General features: G+C 41.3%; 1 protein-coding gene across 1 annotated transcript in view; it reads left to right on the top strand.

Annotated features, from left to right (window-relative positions):
• GRID1 (glutamate ionotropic receptor delta type subunit 1) overlaps positions 1-23,548 on the top strand; it is an 800,331-nt gene that overhangs the window by 716,233 nt on the left and 60,550 nt on the right. The window contains exons 10-12 of the mRNA XM_024209390.2: positions 65-262; positions 2,323-2,647; positions 4,667-4,805. Coding sequence (XP_024065158.1) covers positions 65-262; positions 2,323-2,647; positions 4,667-4,805 — 662 coding nt within the window. The remainder of the gene's footprint in view (positions 1-64; positions 263-2,322; positions 2,648-4,666; positions 4,806-23,548) is intronic.

The raw sequence follows: 23,548 nt of genomic DNA, 5'->3' as shown, positions 1-23,548 counted from the left end.
CATTTTTTTAGGCATTTCAAAAAAACTTCTTTAAATATTAGTTTAGATGTTATTTTTTTCTCAGGAAGAGCCTTTTGTGATGGTGGCAGAGAACATACTTGGGCAACCGAAGCGCTATAAAGGATTTTCCATTGATGTCTTGGATGCACTTGCCAAGAATCTGGGCTTCAAGTATGAGATTTATCAATCTCCTGATGGCAAGTATGGACACCAGCTCCATAACAGCTCTTGGAACGGCATGATTGGAGAACTTATTAACAAGGTACAGAGAGCAGAAGCAGAGATCTCCAAGCAGAGTACAGCTAACTTTTTTTTAAAGGGTATAATGAAATCCTCCCCTGTAAAATACAAGGGATGAGTCAGAATCAAAACCCCCAATTCTAAACATTCCTGAAGTTTGGATCCTGATCCAAATGTTTGTGTTTTTGGCCCATCTCCACAAAACAAAGACTCTAGAGTATATTATTCTGTCAGTGATAGCAAGTTACTCCCAATGTCAATGTAAGCTATGCTCATGTAACAATAGACTATGCATATTTACCATATGGATATAGATACCAAAATATGTATTCTACTTCCATTCTCATTAGAGGACTTTCTCTTATATCTTTGCCACTAATTCAAAGCTACTACAACTTCATTTCTAACTCTGTTAAACTTCCTTTGGGTCACCTGCTTTACAGCAATATGGTTTTGTAATGATCAATTATTTGATTCCAATGGATGCATTGTACAGAAACATTTTGAAGAAGAAGAATGGAAAGCTGGTCTCAAGATGATCCAGTCAGATAACACTTGGAGGACCAGATTCTTTTTTTAGTTACACCCGTATAAATCAGGAAGAGCACAACTGAACACCACTGAAATAACTGAGAACTGATTATAGCCAAGAATCCCTAGAGGAAATGAAATGTGTTTTCTTGGAGATGCACATAGCTTCTAACATGGAACAATCAACATCAATGTAGTGCAAGGACATTTAGAGGAATTAATATCCAATGGTGCAAAATATTCTTTGCACAGGAGGTTGCTCTGCTGCAGTATATGTTTTAACTGAAAGTAAAATGTTTGTCATTATTTAGTATTACTGGAAAAAGCATGCTTGAGATGAAAATTGAAGCAAAACACAAGTTCAGTGAACAGCTCTAATAAATATATATCTAAAATCTATATTCATTACATCGTGCATTAGGTAAACGTTAGATATTTTCATATTTATTCTAAATTTATCCCAGCTTTTCTGAATTTAATTAATTTGGAAATCTGGTTAGAGGTCCCATGAGATCAGGCTTTTTTGTGAGCTACTGAGTACTTATGGCATTTCTGTTACTAGTCTTTCCATTGATTTCAATAAGCTTTATATCAGCCTCTCCTCTGAGTTCTTTCCCAAAAGGGAAGTTAGGAAACAGAAAATATGTTTTAAAACCTTTTTTTTTTCAAATTAATTTCAAACAAAATGTTTATCTTTCACAAAGTTTGCCAGCATGACTGTTACCATGAAATCTATTCACTTAAACAATGAGTTTAAAATAGTTTCAGGAGGTAAACTGTCCCTGAAACCTTCTTCCAATGTTTATGGCTATAGAATCACATTGTCCTAATCCTTTTTTAACAAACAAACAAACAAACAAACAAACAAACAAACAAACAAACAAACAAACAAACCAGTCTCCCTGGTTGTTGCATGACAGTCTTGTATGAATATGTGAAACTGATAGACTGTACAGAGAAAACAGTGAAATCTAACTATACATAAAGTACTGCCAAATACACAAAATAAACAAAGGGGGGGGAATACAGTAGGGTTTCTGTTTCCCATTAATCTCTTTCAGTTAGAGTAATTGCAGAAGTTATTTGTAACAAAAGTAGATAAAAAGAAGTGTTCATGCAGAGTGTGAATTTTATATTGATGGTGACTCTTTCATTAATCTTCACAATGCCCCAGTTAGGTAAGAGCTAGGATTATTAGCCTCCGTTCTGTAGATGAGGAAAGTGAGACAGAAAGGTTAAGTAAATTCCCATCTGTGAGACAGTTAGATGCTCTTTGTTATACAGTAATTTCACAGGTTACATTTCAGTACTCCACCTTCAACTAGTACATATTTTTATTGTATTAATTTCTCTCAATAAATTGAAATGGTTCTACTGCTTTTTATGCATTGAACTAGACTTCAATTTAAAATTAGATGAGAGAAAGAAATCAATGAAATACGTAAACCACTGGCTGCTTCGGAACTTCTCTTATTGTCCAAATCTGCCCAATCTAAGCAATGTGCTTGCTAGGGGCAGGAAGAAATATGACCTGTGGCATTTCTCTTGCAGAGAGCAGATTTGGCAATCTCGGCTATCACTATAACACCGGAACGGGAAAGTGTTGTGGACTTCAGCAAGCGGTACATGGATTATTCAGTGGGGATTCTAATCAAGAAGCCTGAAGAGAAAATCAACATCTTCTCTCTCTTTGCTCCCTTTGATTTTGCGGTGTGGGCCTGTATTGCAGCTGCCATCCCTGTAGTTGGTGTCTTGATATTTGTTTTAAACCGTATCCAGGCAGTCAGAGCACAGAATTCTTCACATCCCAGTCCCTCTGCTTCCTCCACGCTTCACAGTGCCATTTGGATTGTGTATGGGGCATTTGTTCAGCAAGGTACTGACAGCATTTACTATCTTACAGTCAGTACTTTTCAATCTCAGTATGAAAGAGTAGGCCATATATTATATTAACCCTAGTTCCAGCACCTATGTAAGGAAGTACTTCTTCACACAATGCACAGTCAACCTATGGAACTCATTGCCAGTGGATGTTGTGAAGGTGAAAAGTATAACTGGGTTCCAAAACGAATTAGATAAGTTCATGGAGAATAGGTTAATCAGTGGCTATTAGCCAAGATGGCCAGGGATGCAACCCCATGCTGTGGGTGTCCATAAACTTCTGATTGCCAGAAGCTGGAATTGGATTACAGGGGATGGATTATTCAATAATTGTCCTGTTCTCTTTATTCCCTCTGAAGCATCTGGCACTGTTGGAAGTCAGAATTCTAGTCTACATCAATGGTTTTCAAACTGCGTGTCATGACCCAGTACTGGGTCGCGGAATATAAGGCACTGGGTCGCAACGGCTCTCGTCAGCGCCACCAACTGGGCTGTTAAAAGTCTTGTCGGTGGTGATGCCCAGCTAAGGCAGGCTAGTCCTTACCTGTTTTGAAACCGCACTGCGCCCTGGAAGCGGCCAGCAGCAGGTCTGGCTCCTAGGCAGGGGGGCCACGGGGCTCCGCATGCTGCCCCTGCCCCAAGCACCAGCTCTGCACTCCCATTGGCCGGAGCGAGAGCCTCACGGAGCCACTTGCGTGCCTCTGCCTAGGAGCCAGGCCTGCTGCTGGCCGCTTCCAGGGCGCAGCATGGTCCGTGGTGCCAGGACAGGCAGGAAGCCTGCCTTAGCCCCTCCCGCTATGCCACTGACCAGGAGCTGCCTGAGGTAAGCCCGTGCCCCAACCCACACCCCAATCTCCTGCCCCACCCCTGAGCCCCCCCCAAATCCGGAGCCCCTTCCTGCACCCCAAACCCCTCAACCCTAGCCCCACCCCAGAGCCTGCACCCCCAGCCCAGAGCTCTGACCCCCTCCCATACCCCAATCCCTTGCCCCAGCCCTGAGCCCCCCAAAACCAGGAGCCCCCTCCTGCACCCCAAAGCCTTCATCCCTGGCCCCACCCCTCATCCCCGCACCCCAATCCTCTGTCCCAGCCCTGAGCCCCTCCCACACGCCAAACCCCTCATCCCCAGCTCCATTGGGTCATGGGCATCAACAATTTTCTTCAACTGGGTCAACAGAAAAAAAGTTTGAGAACCACTGGTCTAGATGGACCATTGATCTGATCCAGCGTGGCCTTTCTTATGTTTCTTACCGTAAGCAGACACCAGAGGGACTAGCAAAAATCAGTTGTTTAACAGAGTTTTGTCTTTAACTAAAGGTCAAGCATCATTGCACTGGAAACGTCATAGAGAAATCTACTGTAGGGTAACTGATGCCACAATCTCATATTATTTAATTCAGCATAAGTAGCATACAGAAGTTTGAACAGTTGTCCTCAGTTTAAAAGTTATATTACACGCTCACACATAATATAGGTCTACTTTGATATACTCTGAATATTTAACCTCTATGTTTAGATAGTGATATTGCGTTATTGTTATTGTTATTTATTATTAATTATTAATTTGGCTGTATTTATGGAAGTCATTCTGTGAATTAGATCCTGACAATTCTGGGTAAGGCCCTGTGTGGATTTTCTTGAGAGCATTATTCTATGACTATGTGAGGGGCAATTGGAGTGAGAGGGTTGATGTAGAAATTTTACAAGATTTAATTCAAACCAGTGATTTTAACACATTTTAGTATTTTTTTTGTTGCAGATCAAACCTCACCAGTACAACAGAGTATTCCATAGCTTTCTGGATGCTGAGCAGTTAGATAGTATGTTTTTATAAAATATCAGACCTACTTAAGATAGGTCTTTGAACACATTGATGGGGTGATCTGTTAATGCAAGTTTGAACAAGTAAAATTCATAGGGATCATTCACAGTGTCATTTTAGACATGGAACACGTACTGTAGGTGATCTTAAATGTAGGTTTCTGTGAGACCTCAATTTCTCTGCTTATTTGTAGGTGGTGAATCTGCTATCAATTCTGTGGCTATGCGCATTGTGATGGGAAGTTGGTGGCTCTTTACCCTTATTGTGTGTTCATCCTATACAGCTAATTTAGCAGCATTTCTCACAGTATCAAGGATGGATAATCCTATAAGGTAAGTGCCTTTCTTTACACAGAGCTGGAAACCTCAATTTCATAGATATGCATTATCCCTTTGAATGCTCATTCTTGAGAGAAGGAGAATATTTGAGGGAATTTTCTCCTTATATTCAGTGTCTGCATTTCTCCCTTCCCTACTTCCCTCTTTTTCCTACAAATACCAAGCAGTTTTCACATTTACATAGGGAAGACCATGGCACTTAGACTTTAAGAGAAAACTTTTGCTGACTTGAAAGGAAAATACAAATCTCCCTAACTGAGAGGACTCATTTTCTTATGCAGGTTTTCTTCCTCACTATTTAGGTTACCTACATTTGTGTGTCTTAATATTTCTGGTTCTAAAGGAGGAAATCTGAAAGAATGGTATCAAATTTATATCTCTAAAACATTGTGCAACATATGGCCTCTAGTTTTGCATGTGCAATTTTATGTGCACAATCATTTGGGTATGCAATTTTGTGTACGTTGTCGTCTGCAGTTTTATATAGTACTGCATGAAAACGATTATGCACACAAAATTCCATGTACAAAAAGATAGACAAATTTTAAGACACTCTTAAAATCAAAAGACCAGATTTATTATGACTATTTGAAGAGTAAGGTACTGCTAGGAAGGGAGAAAGGATGGCAGAATCAGACTCTAAGGTAGTAGATGTGGTAAGGAAGTTTTTTTATTAAATATATATATTTCTCCATACAGATGTTGGCAGTATCATTGTGCTAGATTGCAGACCCTTGTAATAAACTGCATTTGTTCTGCACCTTTGTCCTCCTTACCTTACCATCATTCACATCTGATGAGAGTATTTCCAAGCCTCTGGGCAGTTTTGAACAGCTGCCATTCAAAAAAAAAAAAAAAGTCAACTTGCCAGGGAAATGTTTCTTTCTCTCTTCTCAAATATGGACTAACTCCCCAAGTGCCCTGCACGTCATGCCAGTGTAATTTGGGGAAGTTAATCCATATTTAGGAGGAAAAAATTTCCCTGGCAAGTTGATTTTTTTTAAAATGCAGCTGTCCAAAAACTGCCCAGAGCCTTGGAAATACTCTCATCAGATGTGAATGAGTACAAGGGAAAGAGGACAAAGGTGTAGGATAAATGTAGTTTATTACAAGGCCCTGTAATTTATCACAATGATATTGCCAACATACATGTGGAGAAATGCACATTTAATAAAACAACATCCTTATTACAGCTACTACCTTATACACGCGAATGAAGTGCAAGGCAGGCAAATTATTTGTCATCAGTCTTTCCCCAGTGACAGGTTTATGGTCTGATATCCTGTGGCCCATCAGTGAAATGAGAGCTTTATTCCACTGGAAATGGAAGATTCCCAGTAGTATGAAGGGACACAGGATCTTCTTCTAACCATGGAAGGTGCTGATATAAGGAATTCTTGTGCTACAAGTAGACAACGTTACTATATATATCTCCCACATATACATACAAGGAGAGATAGGACTAGAATCTTTGTCCTAACATAGAGACCTCTACTCCGTAAACTAAAGGAGAACTCCCATAACTGGCTGCAGTAATATCCCCTTTTCCCTCTCTGTAGTCCAGCCACTAAATGACAGTTGACTTAATCTCTCATGAGTAATATTGTCATCCCAAACTCATGTTAATAAAACTTTTATACCATAACTTGTCATTTTATATATACATCCTATAATAGTGTGTCGGGGTGTGATGTTGCAAACGGAGAATGCTCCTTTAGGAAATGCTTCATGGGCACAGCAGGTGTAAGAAGATTTTGTCCTATGGTAGACAATGAGTGCTGCAAATTGCCACAATGTTCAGTCCTGACTTCGGTAACAAATTGTAATATGGGTTTGAGGTGGAAGCACAATGTGCAAATCAGTGTTACAACTCAAGTCAGGAACAATGAGCTGTAGAGCTTGAAAAATGACTTACTCAACTACTTCTGAATGTTACAGTTTCTTGTAAGTAGAAGGAGTTGGCTGTGCAATCTATCAGGTGCTTCCTAAAACTCCTCTGATTTCAGTGGAAGACAAGAGCACAATAGATGCAGTAAAGAAACTTCAGTGGAGAGGTAAAATCAACAGCAGATTTTCTGGGTTGTTAGTAGAGGTCATTAAGGCTGAAGTATTCAAAACCTCTCATGGGATTTGGACACCTAATTCCTATTGAAATTAATCAGAATTGGGCATCCAAATCCACTAAGCATCTTGGAAAGTCTCTACCTAAATCTATAGAATGATAGTTTAGTTACAGGGCCCATTAGACTTTGTCTTGTGACCTCAGAAAGCAATCAGCCTTTTACCTTTAGTTATGACACAGAGTGCATTTCCAGCGATGGCCCGTGAAATGTAATTATGGCCAACTGTCAACAAAATGGCAACTGCCAGTTCCCAATAACAGATTCCTTATGGTCAGTGATGATATACAAGGCAGAAATCAACCTGGTATCTGAAAACAAAGCTGTGTTGAGCTTGCAGTGCTAGCTGCTAAAAAAACCTTGTTTTGACTGTTGCTACAAGCATGTTTCAGACCTTAACTCCTTCATCTAAAAAAGAGCATCTCAAAATGGCCAGTTCCTTCCATCTGGCCTGAATAGTGAGACTGAGATCAGGGAACAACAATAATTGGTTTCCCGCATGCAGTGCATCTCTAATAGAGCAGGTCACTCTCAGAACTCTGTGGCATGCCCTAATGCTGGAAAGAGTAATTAATGTTGGGCCTTCAACTTGCTTGTTGTTTGGAGTTTTGCCCTTTCTGATTCTCCATAGACTTATTTCACAGACATTGGTCAAGTGAGTCTTCCCTCCCATTTTACTCCAAAACTGAATGAAGGATAACAGACAGTGGAAGCTTCTAACCGTTGGGGCAGGGAATGGTGTGTCAAAATATCCTATTAAAAAAAAACAGATATGACCTTGGAAATTCAACGCTGGTATGTCATTAAGGCAACACACACAGAGTCCTAAATTCATTCCTTAGCAAGAAAAAATCCCTACTTATTCAAATATTATGTTAAATTGAAAATATAGTATTTGTGAGGTTGACGTTACACATTTATTTAGTGACTAATAGAAAGATGGCCCAAATTCTCAGCCCTTCTGTCACAGGGTGCCGCCATTGCTGTCTGGTGACCCTCATTGCCTGGCCAGTTCAGATGGTTTCACAGTCACAAACACACACTGGGCTGTTTATCTTTCACCCAGGTGTGTATTTACTCCCTTCTTACATAGTAATACTGTGCAACACAGGCTTACAGAAAGCGTAGGCTTCCTGCAGCCCTCACCCCCTGAGCGTCCTTCTGAGCTGCTCCTTGATCCTGTTTCCTCCCCTTATATTCACCCTAATTACCTTGTTGGCCCCAGTGATTGTCACCCAGGTGCTCACAATCCTCCAATAGAAAGTGTATAATTGCCCCCAGTTGGGCCTGTGGCCTTCCTCGGGCAGGGCCGCCCAGAGGATTCAGGGGGCCTGGGGCAAAGCAATTTTGGGGGCCCCTTCCATAAAAAAAAGTTGCAATGCTATAGAATACTATATTCTAGTGGGGGCCCCTGCGGGGCCTGGGGCAAATTGCCCCACTTGCCCCCCCCACCCCGAGTGGCCCTATCCTCGGGTTGCAGCAATATCAGTGACTGGGGTGCTGCTGATAGCGCCCTGTCACACTTTCTATAGCTGTTTTACACCACTTTGAGGATTCTGGTTGTACAAGGGAAAATCCCTAGGTGGTGTAGAACCCTGGAGCAGCTTCTGCTTCACCCCTCCAAACCCTAGTGAATGGGACTTTCCTGGAAGGTGGGGGGAAGGTGGTGAGGCCAGGGTGGTCCTATTCCTTGACAGTCCCCAGTTGTTAGAAGAGTACCTTATGACTATGAGTAGTTAAGCACAATTTACAGCAGCCTGAAAGCTGCTCCAACTTATACTAGGGGCCAGACAGCTTAAACACTGAGGAATGTAAAAGTGGTTGAAAGCCACCGGTGTCCCTACCTGATTTTATCCTCTGCCAAGAATCTGTTTTTTTTTAAGATTTGTGTTTGGTTTTTATTGAAAGCTTCTAATATCACATTAATGCCACTTTCCCTGAAAACAATAATAAAAGTACTCAGAAGATTGGCTGCCCTCTTTCATCTTCAATATGGTGGAGATGATTCCATGCCTCAGCCAGTTAGGCAGAGATTTCTTGTAAAAATTAATTCATCACCAGCCACAGAGTGAGAGATTTCCCTGAGGCTGAAACTTCATCTCTGGCATGTGTTTCTTCTGCTGCATCAGACCCTAGTCTGCAAGTTCCCAGACAGACATGCCAAACCTGCAAAAATAACGCAGAAGTTGGGCTTGTTTTTGGCTTAACTGGCTTGTGAGTTGCTTATTGGCTAGTTTTTGGCTTGTAGCTTGTTGCTTGTTGCTTCTTTTTTTTTATCGTCTCCTGGCAAGCAGGGGTGGGACGGAGGGGGCAAGCAGGGACAGGGGGTGGGGAGGCAAGCAGTGGCAAGGGGGGGGGAAGAGAGTCAGGGGTGCACAATGGACACATCACAGTCCCAGATTGCATGCCGGCGGGATCTAGTCACATAGAGTGTTGGGGTTCTTAGGGATCGGCTTGTTTTGGCCTTGTTTTGAAATGGGATTAGCTTGATTTTGGCTTATTGTGAAAGTCGGGGTGCTTATTTACCGTGTGAAAGTTAGCAGCTGTGTTCCCAGATCTTACTACTACTTGGTTTCAGCAAAGTAATGTATAATGCAAATAACTTTTGTCTCCCTTCTAAACTAGGCATTGGAACTTTTCCAGATAAGGCCTTTCCTAGAAGGGAAATATATACTTGAATTTCATTTTTTCCCTCCCATAGTGAGATTTGAGGCACCATAAATAATAGTTGACAATTTTCCCACCAACTGAGAACTAGTAAATCCTGCTGCATTTACTTTCCGTGTTAGGAAACTGAACCCCACACTCTGAATAAATATATGCTGTTATCTCTCTCTCTCTCTCTCTCTCTCTCCATAGAAGAGTCTTTTGGTGTGCAGTATTGCAGCTGTTAAATTGCCAGCAGGGGAGAAACTAGTATTATGGTGCAGCAGTAGCTGTGACATAGTTAAGTTCATTACAAGCCTGATTTTGCTCCCAAACTCCCTCTAGAATACCAGCTTCAAATTTGGCACGTGTTATCTGTGACTAGCAGGGAGCTGAAGTATGGAAGAAAATAAACAGATGTCAATCATTCTACTAATACTCGTTGTTCTCCACACGCTGGCTACAAAATGGCTTTTCAGAGAAACCACAAATGGTGTGTGTTAGAAAGATCTAAGTGAGTCATTGTTCACCAGAGCAAAGTTGAGCTGTTGGAAAGCAAATTCATTAAATTAAAATGTCAGATTAGAAACTGCAGAATGGCAGCAGGCTTTTAAAGATCATGGCACTGATGAGCTTTACAAGTTTTGCCAGACCCTTGTTTGAGCTCCAGTGCCCCTCCTAAAATCCACAGAAAGGGAAATTAGCCAGATTAGGAGCAGCAGTGCGGGGGGCAGAAAGCAGTCCCACACACCAGACAGTGCAGCATCTGAGAGGAGGCTGGAGAAGGTGGGTCAAAGACTCTGTTAGCCCCAGAAGAAAAGGGGCTCTGGCCTAACCAAATCTATGAATCCTCTAGGAGAGGCATTTTCTCCAAAAGCACATGACACCCCTCGTGTGGACTTCCTAAGATTCTCAGGAGTTCCCACGCATTGAAGGAGTTTTCCAGCATTCTGGATGTTGGGTAGAGCCTCCTGTCCATCGTATCTCCACCTACTTCTGCTGCCTTCATCTGACACTTCCACAGTCTCCCCACAGATTCCGTATTGACAATACGAGGGAGGTGCAGCAAGATATGGAGCACCATAAGTGCACTGACAGTTCTCTACGTTTTAGGAGCTCAAACACAGTGTAGATAGCATGGAGAAGGTCTGGGCCCTTCCTGTCCATCCTTCTGTTCCTGGTGAACTACACTTTATGCTTCTGTAACCATCTGTAGCCCCACTTTTTGAAGGCCCTCGCCACATCCCCCTTTCCTGTCTTGGCTTCACTCTTCTCAACCTCCTCCTAACTCTGATACTCTGCTGTCCATTTTCTTGGTCTGTTCCCAGACCTACAATACTGAGCACGGTGGATGTCTTGAGGAGCACTGATGATTGTGCACACTTAAAATCTCACTGACCATGGGGATGCTGCGGAAAACAACAAGACAATGAGGTCCTAGAGTCTGATTTTGGGAAGTGCTGTGCACTCACATCTCCAGTTGAAATAAGTGGGAGTAGTGAGTGCTTGGGGGCCTCTGAAAATAAGGCCCTCAAGGTGCAGGTTGGGACAGAGGAGCAGGTGAACATGGGGTGGGGACCAGGTTTGTGGCACGTAGTGAGGAGGTGCTGCTGGGGATGAGAAGGCAATGATCTAAGTTCGACCAGGACTGATTGAGTAATTTTTAAACATTTTTGAAAATCTAGAGAAATTCTCAGACAAATGCCTTGAGGAAGGCTAAAAAGTCATATCATATAAGAGCAAAAATCTTACAGGAACCTTGCAATTAAAATCAAATGATCACTAGACCATTCCAGGTAAATACCAAGTGTTCTTTCTTGCTAGGCCCAAGCAATTCTACTTTGCTCTTCCAATTGCCAACTTTAGAACTGTGTGTAAAGTATGGAGCCCTCCAATGAGACAATCCACCAAAAGTGGTCTAAACTTTTACATGATAGATTGTGCTTTGATTTGTTTATGTTTTCTGACAGCCATGGGATGTGCTGTCTGACTAAGCCAGCCATACGTAATTATGAGTTTAATTAGCAATGATGTAACTTCCATCTTTGCTCCTGGTTAACAAGCAAAATACATGCAATTCAGCAGCTACATATATATTCCAAAACTCAGGTTTAGGAGAACCCTCCTGATGGTAATTAAGTACTGCATTGTAAAAAACTAGGGCATAAAGTAGGCTGTCTGCAAATTCAAAGGAGTTTAAATTAGAGCTTTTGTCAAATAGGTCCTTGCATCAGACGTTATGAATATTTTAAATGCATCTGTACATGTTCATTTGCTGATTGCACATGAAGAGTATATTATGTCTGCTGTTATAATTGCTTCTTGTGTCATCTCATGATTTGGGGTTTCTTTATTTGTGCTCTAATTCCCAAGTTTACCTGTTTTTGGTGTGGGTTTCTGTTTTGCTTTTGAGAGCTGAAATTTTTACAGAAGCTTGCCTGCTTTTCCAGGATGCTGATAGGAAGGATGGGTCAGTGTTTAGGGAGAAGTTCCTCCTCTGCTGCAGATTTCTTGTGTGACCTAGAACAAATCACTTAGCCTCTTTATGCATCAGTTCTCTATCTGTGCAAGAGGTTTAATAGTATTTCCCTAGCACACAGGGGTGCTGTGAAGATAAATGCATTAAAGAGTGTGAGATGCTCAGATACTACAGTAATGGGGACCATATAAGTACCTAAGATAGACTTCTAAGTTCCATTGAAAAGAAAATATATATATTAAAGAAAATCAAGGAGAGCTTCCTGTAAATCTCAGATAGTGGAAAAGGTAGTAGAAGGCTTACTTCTTAGGGTTATTCTACACTTAAAATTTAGGTCAACATAGCTACATCACTCAGGCGTGTGAAAAATCCACACCCTGAGTGCTTTAGATATGCCGACTGACCCCTCAGTGTTGATGCAGCTAAGTTAACGGAAGAATGCTTCTCTCGATCTAGCTACCATCTCCCAGGCAGGTGTTGTTCCTGCAGAAATGGAGAAACCCCTTATGCCACTATAGTCTGCATCTACGCTATGGGGTTACCCCTGTAGTGTAGACATGGCCTTAGAGAAAAAGCTGGTTTTGGCGAATAAAAAGAGGCGCCATCGACGGGATGGCTACGCTATTCGCATAGCTGGATTTGCGTATCTTAAATCGACCCCCCCCCCGTAGTGAAGACGTAGCCTTATAGACTAACAGACGTATTGGAGCATAAGAAGCATGCGTCTGACGAAGTGGGTATTGACCCACGAAAGCTTATGCTCCCAATACTTCTGTTAGTCTTAAAGGTGCCACAGGACCCTCTGTTGCTTTTTACAGATTCAGACTAACACGGCTACCCCTCTGATAAAAAAAGAGATGGCTAAAAAGAGTACAGGACTCAAGTGAGTTAACTAGGGGAGGAGAAAAACACCTGTAGTGCAATAATTGCCTTTGAGTCTTCTTGCTTTCACTCCCAGTGCACTCAGAGGAAACTTCTTTGAAAATGCTTTTCTGCTGACACACCATGGCACAGAAATTCAAGGGGAAAGACTCTAGGCTGTCCTCCGTGCCAGCACTGTTCCTTCCCCATCCCAGGACTAGCCACAAGCAGAAATGTAATAAAGCTGCTGCTGCCTCACTTTAATTTCCTCAGTGTTGACGCCAGTAGTGAAGTGCTCCTGGGAAGCCCCAGACGACACAAAATTTGGAACTTCTTAGGAGCTCTCCACACCGGTGTCTATTTCTACTGTGAATCTTCATAGTTCAGCAGCAGATGGGAATGGATACTAACCTCTCATACCAATTGGGCATGTGTGCAACTGTATAGGTGCAAACACTAGCATGAGTCATTTTTGTGGGTGCAAAATTTGGAGAGCACAACTGAAAGTTAAACATGCATTACACATCTCCAGCTGTGATTTTAAAGGAAGGTTTATAGTGGAGGTTGTTGGAAGCCTGAAGTACTGATGGAATTCTATCATTTCCTGTGCTGTATTGTAATTTGTGTGTCTATTCATTCTTCACCTTCTAGGGAAGTTGTGTAGTTGAAATGGATTGAGGAGTCAATGTTAAGATCCAGATTAAGTTTAGACAAACATTTGGATTAGAGGCCAAATAAGGACAGTGATTTGGATATGACTACACCAAAATTCATCAGCTAGGCTCTTGATCCTTTGGCTCACAATGGTGGCTATCCTGCTAAATCTTTTGATTTTACATGTTTTTTTCCCCTCAACTGGAGTGGTGGAACTCTAACAAGAACAGCAGTTCTTGTGGTATGTCAGTCAATATTCAAAGGGTTGGTTTGAATCTTGGGATCTGGAACCTCTCTGTTTCTTTGAAGTTCTGCTTTTCTCTTTAAAATAGCCTACTCATTTGCAACCTCAGAAGCAGAACTGCTGTATGCATTTTGTATCATCTTTCATTGCTCTGCCCACGCGCCTAATCATTGTTCCATTCACTGTTCTATTTATATTTGGTTTCTTTATACTGCAATAATCATTCCACTCAGTAACCTCACTTCTATATGTTTTTCTTTTTTTCTGTTATACTTTTTTTTCCTGTCTGGCTGCTACAGGAGGAGAAAATGCAGGATGCAGCAGTAGAAGAATATTTTCCAATAGAACATTTTATTGTTCCATTGGTCTACTGTAAAGATGCTGATATAGTGCCCTGAATGAACCATTAAAAAACTCTCATAAAAAGGGTTATTAAGAAAGCATAATAAAGATTACTACGACAGTTAAGACAGAACAGGTCTTAAAGTTGCAAACATTTCCTAACTGTAAAGATTACCATCATCTATCATTTTTAAGGACCAAGCCAATAATAATAAGAAAGACTAACTGTGTCTTCCATTATGGAAATCGGTTCTGGCCTAGGAACAACCAAATGCAAAGCAAACTAATTTTTGTGTTTCACCATTGCAAGGCATGGGAGACAGGGCCAATCAGAAGGGCCATTTGGTCTGGGCCTCAAGCTCAAAGGGAGCCTCATATTTAGACACTTGTTAATTTTTGGGCATTTGATAAGTTTCACAACTTGTTTTTTGGTGCCTTATTTTGTTTTCATGTGTTGTCATTTTTTATTTTTATTATGGCTAGGGGCCTCAAAAGCTAGAAGTGGGCCGGGCCTCTCTGGACCTCTGAGAGGGCCTGATGGGAGTCTATCCTTTATCCACTATACCATAGTCTAGCTAGATACTTATATCGCCCCAATCCCTGTAGTAGCTGAGTGTCTTTTCCCTATATAGTGTTTGCCTACTGGCTGTATTTGCTCTTCTTTTGTACAGTCAAATCTTGTCCCATCCACTGGATATATCCTTTCTTAGAAGATATTCAGAATCTCAAATTAGGATGCCAGATAGAACCTGGGACAAAGGGTAGCTATTTTCATGGAACTACTAGTAGAACTGATCCACTCAAAGAAAAATATAATTAAAGTAAAATACATTTTATATTTATATCATTTCTCTGTGCTATCTACAGTTATTAGTATAAGAGAATAGCTCTTCCATGTGAAGGATCCATATTCTCTAGTTACCCAGCTATGCAGTGCACAATCGCATAAAGGGCTCCAAAGTAGCAGGGGTACAGGATTTCACTGACGAGCACAGCAGAATTCTGAGGTGCACTTTGAAAAGTGTCCATAATTAATCAGCATATAGTTAGCTAAAATGAGTTGCAACTCCACCACCGCTCTTAAAATACTGACCTAGATCTGTAACTAGGAACTATCGTTGAAAGTCTGTTAGGAAAGCAGAGTTCAGCTTTCCTTCCTGGACAGCAATTTTTGATTTGCTGTCATTTCAGTTAGAAAATATCAGTATTTCTTTCACATCTGACAGCAAGAGGAACATATCCCAATTATTTTCTGATACCATGTGCTCAGTGGTACCAAGATGAATACAGGAATCATAGTGTGGCATTATAGTACTATTTTGGTTTATATTTTTACCAGAAAGATGCAGGAACGATCCCATAACGCAAGGGAACCCTTTCCCTCCCATTACTCTAAATATCTGAAAATATAAATATCTGCTATTTTATTACTAGGACAACACTGACCAATACCAGAGTGGTAAACAGTGACCACCATCATACTGCTATAGGTTTGCCTCTATTTCATATTTAAAGTGTTGAACTAAAGTTATGTAATGTAGCTAGAAGTTCAGTTCATATAACAACCCCAAAGGATGGTCTTCCAGGGCCTAGGTTTGATGTACTTCAGTGAAAAATGAGAACTCAAGGTAGTATATAACACTTTCTAGCTCACTTAAGATATTTGAAACTTCTGAGGAACTTTTAGAATTCACTGTAAAATATTCTGTTAGTATTTGTAGTTTCCGCTGTAATAAAAACACTCCTTTTCTTTGTTTTCCCCCCTTGTTCGTAACATCTATGCTTTGGTGGTTCTCATCGCTATGAAAGAATGTCTTATTATTTGGAGTCACCATTTGACACTATTACAAACAGTCCTACAAATTCTGTTTAACTGAATGTATAGGCAGTTAGAACTTGGAGAAATGCTAATTATTAGCTGTGGTTTAATTTCCCTTAGTAGCTGTGTAGTTCTCTCCATGAAGGATTTCTTAGGTGCATCTGCTGTCAATATGATATAGCCACACAAGAAAATAAAAACATTTTGTAGTGGCAAAAATTAAAAGTGCAACCACTTCACTTTGTATTTTTGTGCATTAAATCTGTTAACAATAAACAACCTGTATGCCCAGAATTGTGGATCCACCCAGAAAAGGTGAAGATATGGAATACATTACCCACCTAGAAAGTATCTTTACACAATTATCCTTTCCAACTGTAACTCCTGTAGCACTGTATCAGAGGGGTAGCCGTGTTAGTCTGGATCTGTAAAAGGCGACAAGGAGTCCTGTGGCACCTTATAGACTAACAGACGTATTGGAGCATAAGCTTTCATGGGTCAATACCCACTTCGTCAGACGCATGCTTCTTATGCTCCAATACGTCTGTTAGTCTATAAGGCTATGTCTTCACTACGGGGGGGGGTGGTCGATTTAAGATACGCAAATTCAGCTATGCGAATAGCGTAGCTGAATTCGACGTATCGCAGCCGACTTACCCCGCTGTAGGGACAGCGGCAAAATCGACCTCTGCGACTTCCCGTCGATGGCGCTTACTCCCACCTTCGCTGGTGGAGTAAGAGCGTCGATTCAGGGATCGATTGTCGCGTCCCGTCGGGACGCGATAAATCGATCCCCGAGAGGTCGATTTCTACCCACCGATTCAGGCGGGTAGTGTAGACCTAGCCTAATGTGCCACAGGACTCCTTGTCGCTTCCTGTAGCACTGAAATCTCTTTTATTCTCCTTTCTCAAACTAACATTTCTATTAATTTCCCTTGGGAACTCTTTTTTTCTTTTCTATCTCGATTATCCGACATAGCCTACTAGCACCTTCACAATCCTTACCAGGTTTCTATCAGTATAAGAATGACTAGCTAGTTGAAGAGGAACAGGGGGTTTGGGATTGGAAGCAGGGTTTATTTGTTTTTCTCAAGCTAATCAATCGTTGTTTCCTTCATTTTCCACCCGACGGTTTCAGTGTTCTTTTACATTGCAGCATGGATCATGATTAACTTTTTACTCACTGAGGCTTTTAAAATCTTATATCCTCTTAAGTAGAGTTGGAATTATTTGTGTTACTCCTGATGGTGTCAAATATAAAACAGACTGTCGAATTTTAAAGGATTTTTGTGAGACAGGAATTGGTGTTCTTAATTTTCTTGATAATTAACATGCTACTGAAACTGTTCATCAGTTTATTTATTTATTTTTTGGGGATTGTGGTGGGGGAGAGAGGTTATTTATTTATTTGCCTACAGAATCCTTTCCTGCACTGGCATCTTTAATGAGTTATTACTGTCATATCACAAATGATTTTCTAATATGGAGGACAGCTTTCCTTGAAGGAACAATCTCTTAACAATGGGAAGATGGTATATGTTATCGTCATTTCCTGCAGTCAGCGTCTTTGCTGAATAAAACCTCTTTTTCTCTGTGTGTGCACCTCCTTCAGCTGTTCGGTAGAGGAGAGTTTCCAGTGTCATCTGTGTACAGGAGAAGATTAATAGTATCCCAGAGAATCCATTTTGGTACAGTTGTGAAACCTGCCTTAATAATCTCATGCAGTTAGGGGGATTTGCATCCCCGGCCAAATATTGGAGTCAATCTAGGAAAATAAATCACTGACTTATTTTCATTGATTTATAACTATGCATATCCATCTAATGAAAATTGAGAACAACAATTCAAATGGCAAAAAAATACTGTTTCCTAGATAAGGAAGTGATGACATTTTCAAGCTAAGAAACGTGATTAGCCTGGCCTAATAAGAATGGTTATCTTCAACACATGGAGCAGCCTGTTGATTTTGCTACAAAGCTTTCAGTGATACCAAATCAGGCCCACAAATAAAGTGAGACTGGTGTTCAAACTGAGAGAGAGGGAGAGCGATAATAATGGCTCATTGTACATGAGGGGCAACCCCTCTGGCAGACACCAGGGCCAAAGTAAGCTTCAAAAGGATCCCTCTCCAGTCCTCCTTGGCCATGAGATTAGTGGTACTGATGCAGGCGACGCCGCAATTTACTCTGCAGCAAGTAAATCCTAAATTCACGGGGTTCCGCAGTGCTCCAAGTGCAGCCAGTTTTAGATTATGTGTCAGTTTCAGTGAACTCACACACAACAAAGTTGAGTGATGCCATAGTCCAGTAGTCTCACTGACTTTGGTGGAACGACTCATGGTATAACGGTATAATAGTTGTATACTGTACTATTCAGCATTAGTAGGAGTATCACAATCTAGCAACAAGCTACCAGGTGTACTCATTCTTGATGCTATTTAATTAGTGTTATTTATTAATTATTATTATTATTATCTATATTACTGTAGCATCTAGGAAACCTAGTCATGGTCCAGGGCCCCATTGTGCTAGGAGCTGTACAAATAGAGAACAAAAAGATGATCCCTTCCCCAAAGAGCTTACAATCTGAACAAAAAGCAATTATTTTTCATTACAAAATCACACTGCTGCAACTTCATAATGAAGTATCAGATGCTTCTGATATCAGAAGAGAAGAATGAACATGTTGTTTTCTTGATCTTAGTTATTAATCTCCATAATGATTTTAGCTTTCCAAAGTGAGTGGTAGAAGAAATCAGTATGGTAAACTGTTTAAAAACACATCTGCATTAGTAATAGAGGTAGTTTGTTATTTTCATTATAAGTGAAAGCATGTGTCATTCGCCAGATGTGTTCGGTTTAGACGATATGATTTTCATGCCAACTTTATGATATGTTTGATTTAGGTAAAGTGACTGAAACCTGCTGCTGGGACTGAGTAGTAGTTAAACACCAGCTGCAGTTTTTACTTTAATTAATATTGCAAGAAGTGTAGAATACCTTGCTTTAATTTACACATTAGCCCTTCGGGATGCTCAAATAGAAGGCATGATGGCCTAATGCAATGGTTTTAAACCTTGGTCTGCGGACGCCTGGGGGTCTACATACTATGTCTCAAGGGTCGGCGAAAGGTTGTTGTTACCATAGAATAATGGTTTTCAACCTGTGGTCCACAGACCTCTGGGGATCCATAGACTGTTTAAGATTTCCCAAGGGGTCTGTACCTCCATTTGAAAATTTGTAGGGGTCCACAAATTAAAAAAAGGTTGAAAACCCTTGGCATAGTGGTGGTGGGGTTGGGTTTTTTCTAATAATCCAATGGGAACTTTAAAAATCTGCTCTGTGTTTTTCAGAAAAAAACTGCAGCCAGCTTTGTCTATTGTAGATCCTAAATTTTCTCTATTTCATTCCTTCTCAAATGATAAATGAAGGGTGGATCTTGGGCCAGGTTCAGATGTAGGGCTCAACACTGTCAGATTTTGGGGGTTGACAGCAGCTGTCCTTTGGATCTGCCCTTCAAATGCTCATGGGCCCTTTCTGAGCCTTGGATTTGGATCCATGGGCTTCAAGACATGCCCTTAGGTGAAAATTATCAATTGATTAGTACTGAAAGCCTGTCCAGTCATTTAGGAGTATAAATATACATTTAGAAGTCTAACTTTAGGCTACCGGTTTTGAAAGTCTTAGGCTTGGTCTACACTTACCCCCCAAGTCGAAGTAAGGTACGCAAATTCAGCTACGTGAATAACGTAGCTGAATTCGACATACCTTACTTCGAACTTACCGCGGTTCAGACGCGGTCCACACGCGGCAGGCAGGCTCCCTGTCGACTCCGCGGTACTCCTCTCGTTGAGCTGGAGTACCGCAGTCGACGGCGAGCACTTCCTGGTTCGATTTACCGCGTCCAGACCAGATGCGATAAATCGAACCAGGAAGTTCGATTTCCAGCCACCGAACTAACGGCTAAATATAGACCAGCCCTTAGCCTTGATCTGCCACTGCCCCCTGCTCTTTTTATGCTATCGATACAGCATCAAAATAGAGCTTTTAAAAAATGCTTACCACAGTGTGGCCCTAATCTCACGTGGGGCTTCTAGGTGACACTGTAATATAAATAACAAGTGCAAATACCAATAGTAAGCAATTGTCATTGTGGTGGAAGAAGAGAGGGAAAAATGACCTTGTGGTTAAAGTGTGCTTCTACTTTGAAAAATAAGCATTTAGAAGTGGCCTCTTTTGCAACTGAGCTATTCTGTGTATATTCAGCATCAGATGAGATTACTTCAGTGACAAAAATTCTATTACTCTGACTTGGTTTACTCTGCAGAGCCAGAAGATCCGAGAGTGGGAGAGCTGGATTTCAGTCCTCCTTGTGCCGTATCAGCAGAATTGCTCCCTAAGGGCTTGAAAGGTTCTGAGCACTCTGGCCCTGATCCCTGCAGAACTCTTAAATACATGCTTAACTTCCTGCTTGAGTAGTCTCTTTGACTTTAATGGGACTGCTTATTGCCTAAAGTTAAGTGCACATTTAAGAGCTATGCTGGGTCAGAACCAGGATGCTCAGCCGCTAGCAAGGTGGAGCTGTAAATTCCATTTAGAAGGCTGATCAGATATACCTGTGGAAACCACTGAGCCAGTGGAAACCACTGGCACTGGTTGGGGGTTAGAGTGCATAATTTGAAGATGATTGGGATCAACTGGTGTAATTGAGGGCTTGATTTGGTCTACAGAAGAACTGTTATTCCTGGTGATGATGGATGAGAAGACCCCAGTTTGATTCAGATCCAAATGTGAGTTTGGAGGGGTGGGAATTATGCTTTCTTTTCCTTGTAAACTGGGCACATTTATTTGTTTAGGAAATAACTACTCTCTAAGTATGGTTTTCCAACCAGTTGTGTACTCACATTATAGTAGTTTTGTCTATGCTATATTTCCCTCGTTTATAGATTCATAGATTCATAGATTCTAGGACTGGAAGGGACCTCGAGAGGTCATCGAGTCCAGTCCCCTGCCCGCATGGCAGGACCAAATACTGTCTAGACCATCCCTGATAGACATTTATCTAACCTACTCTTAAATATCTCCAGAGATGGAGATTCCACAACCTCCCTAGGCAATTTATTCCAGTGTTTAACCACCCTGACAGTTAGGAACTTTTTCCTAATGTCCAACCTAGACCTCCCTTGCTGCAGTTTAAGCCCATTGCTTCTTGTTCTATCCTCAGAGGCTAAGGTGAACAAGTTTTCTCCCTCCTCCTTATGACACCCTTTTAGATACCTGAAAACTGCTATCATGTCCCCTCTCAGTCTTCTCTTTTCCAAACTAAACAAACCCAATTCTTTCAGCCTTGCTTCATAGGTCATGTTCTCAAGACCTTTAATCATTCTTGTTGCTCTTCTCTGGACCCTTTCCAATTTCTCCACATCTTTCTTGAAATGCGGTGCCCAGAACTGGACACAATACTCCAGCTGAGGCCTAACCAGAGCAGAGTAGAGCGGAAGAATGACTTCTCGTGTCTTGCTCACAACACACCTGTTAATACATCCCAGAATCACGTTTGCTTTTTTTGCAACAGCATCACACTGTTGACTCATATTTAGCTTGTGGTCCACTATAACCCCTAGATCCCTTTCTGCCGTACTCCTTCCTAGACAATCTCTTCCCATTCTGTATGTGTGAAACTGATTTTTTCTTCCTAAGTGGAGCACTTTGCATTTGTCTTTGTTAAACTTCATCCTGTTTAACTCAGACCATTTCTCCAATTTGTCCAGATCATTTTGAATTATGACCCTGTCCTCCAAAGCAGTTGCAATCCCTCCCAGTTTGGTATCATCCGCAAACTTAATAATCGTACTTTCTATACCAATATCTAAGTCGTTAATGAAGATATTGAACAGAGCCGGTCCCAAAACAGACCCCTGCGGAACCCCACTCGTTATGCCTTTCCAGCAGGATTGGGAACCATTAACAACAACTCTCTGAGTACGGTTATCCAGCCAGTTATGCACCCACCTTATAGTAGCCCCATCCAAATTGTATTTGCCTAGTTTGTCGATAAGAATATCATGCGAGACCGTATCAAATGCCTTACTAAAGTCTAGGTATACCACATCCACAGCTTCTCCCTTATCCACAAGACTCGTTATCCTATCGAAGAAAGCTATCAGATTGGTTTGACATGATTTGTTCTTTACAAATCCATGCTGGCTGTTCCCTATCACCTTACCACCTTCCAAGTGTTTGCAGATGATTTCCTTAATTACTTGCTCCATTATCTTCCCTGGCACAGAAGTTAAACTAACTGGTCTGTAGTTTCCTGGGTTGTTTTTATTTCCCTTTTTATAGATGGGCACTATATTTGCCCTTTTCCAGTCTTCTGGAATCTCTCCCGTCTCCCATGATTTTCCAAAGATAATAGCTAGAGGCTCAGATACCTCCTCTATTAGCTCCTTGAGTATTCTAGGATGCATTTCATCAGGCCCTGGTGACTTGCAGGCATCTAACTTTTCTAAGTGATTTTTAACTTTTTCTTTTTTTATTTTATCTGCTAAACCTACCCCCTTCCCATTAGCATTCACTAGGATAGGCATTCCTTCAGACTTCTCGGTGAAGACCGAAACAAAGAAGTCATTAAGCATCTCTGCCATTTCCAAGTTTCCTGTTACTGTTTCTCCCTCTTCACTAAGCAGTGGGCCTACCCTGTCTTTGGTCTTCCTCTTGCTTCTAATGTATTGATAAAAAGTCTTCTTGTTCCCCTTTATTCCCTTAGCTAGTTTGAGCTCATTTTGTGCCTTTGCCTTTCTAATCTTGCCCCTGCATTCCTGTGTTGTTTGCCTATATTCATCCTTTGTAATCTGTCCTAGTTTCCATTTTTTATATGACTCCTTTTTATTTTTTAGATCATGCAAGATCTCGTGGTTAAGCCAAGGTGGTCTTTTGCCACATTTTCTATCTTTCCTAACCAGCGGAATAGCTTGCTTTTGGGCCCTTAATAGTGTCCCTTTGAAAAACTGCCAGCTCTCCTCAGTTGTTTTTCCCCTCAGTCTTGATTCCCATGGGACCTTACCTATCAGCTCTCTGAGCTTACCAAAATCCGCCTTCCTGAAATCCATTGTCTCTATTTTGCTGTTCTCCCTTCTACCCTTCCTTAGAATTGCAAACTCTATGATTTCATGATCACTTTCACCCAAGCTGCCTTCTACTTTCAAATTCTCAACGAGTTCCTCCCTATTTGTTAAAATCAAGTCTAGAACAGCTTCACCCCTAGTAGCTTTTTCAACCTTCTGAAATAAAAAGTTGTCTGCAATGCAGTCCAAGAATTTGTTGGATAGTCTGTGCCCCGCTGTGTTATTTTCCCAACATATATCCGGATAGTTGAAGTCCCCCATCACCACCAAATCTTGGGCTTTGGATGATTTTGTTAGTTGTTTAAAAAAAGCCTCATCCACCTCTTCCACCTGGTTAGGTGGCCTGTAGTAGACTCCTAGCATGACATCACCCTTGTTTTTTACCCCTTTTAGCCTAACCCAGAGACTCTCAACACTTCCGTCTCCTATGTCCATCTCTACCTCAG

Source organism: Terrapene carolina, unplaced genomic scaffold, assembly GCF_002925995.2.
Source record: "Terrapene carolina triunguis isolate 2854851 unplaced genomic scaffold, T_m_triunguis-2.0 Scaffold95, whole genome shotgun sequence".
Taxonomy (NCBI): domain Eukaryota; kingdom Metazoa; phylum Chordata; order Testudines; family Emydidae; genus Terrapene; species Terrapene triunguis.
The sequence above is the reverse complement of the archived record's forward strand: the minus strand, read 5'-3'. Positions and strand labels throughout refer to the sequence as shown.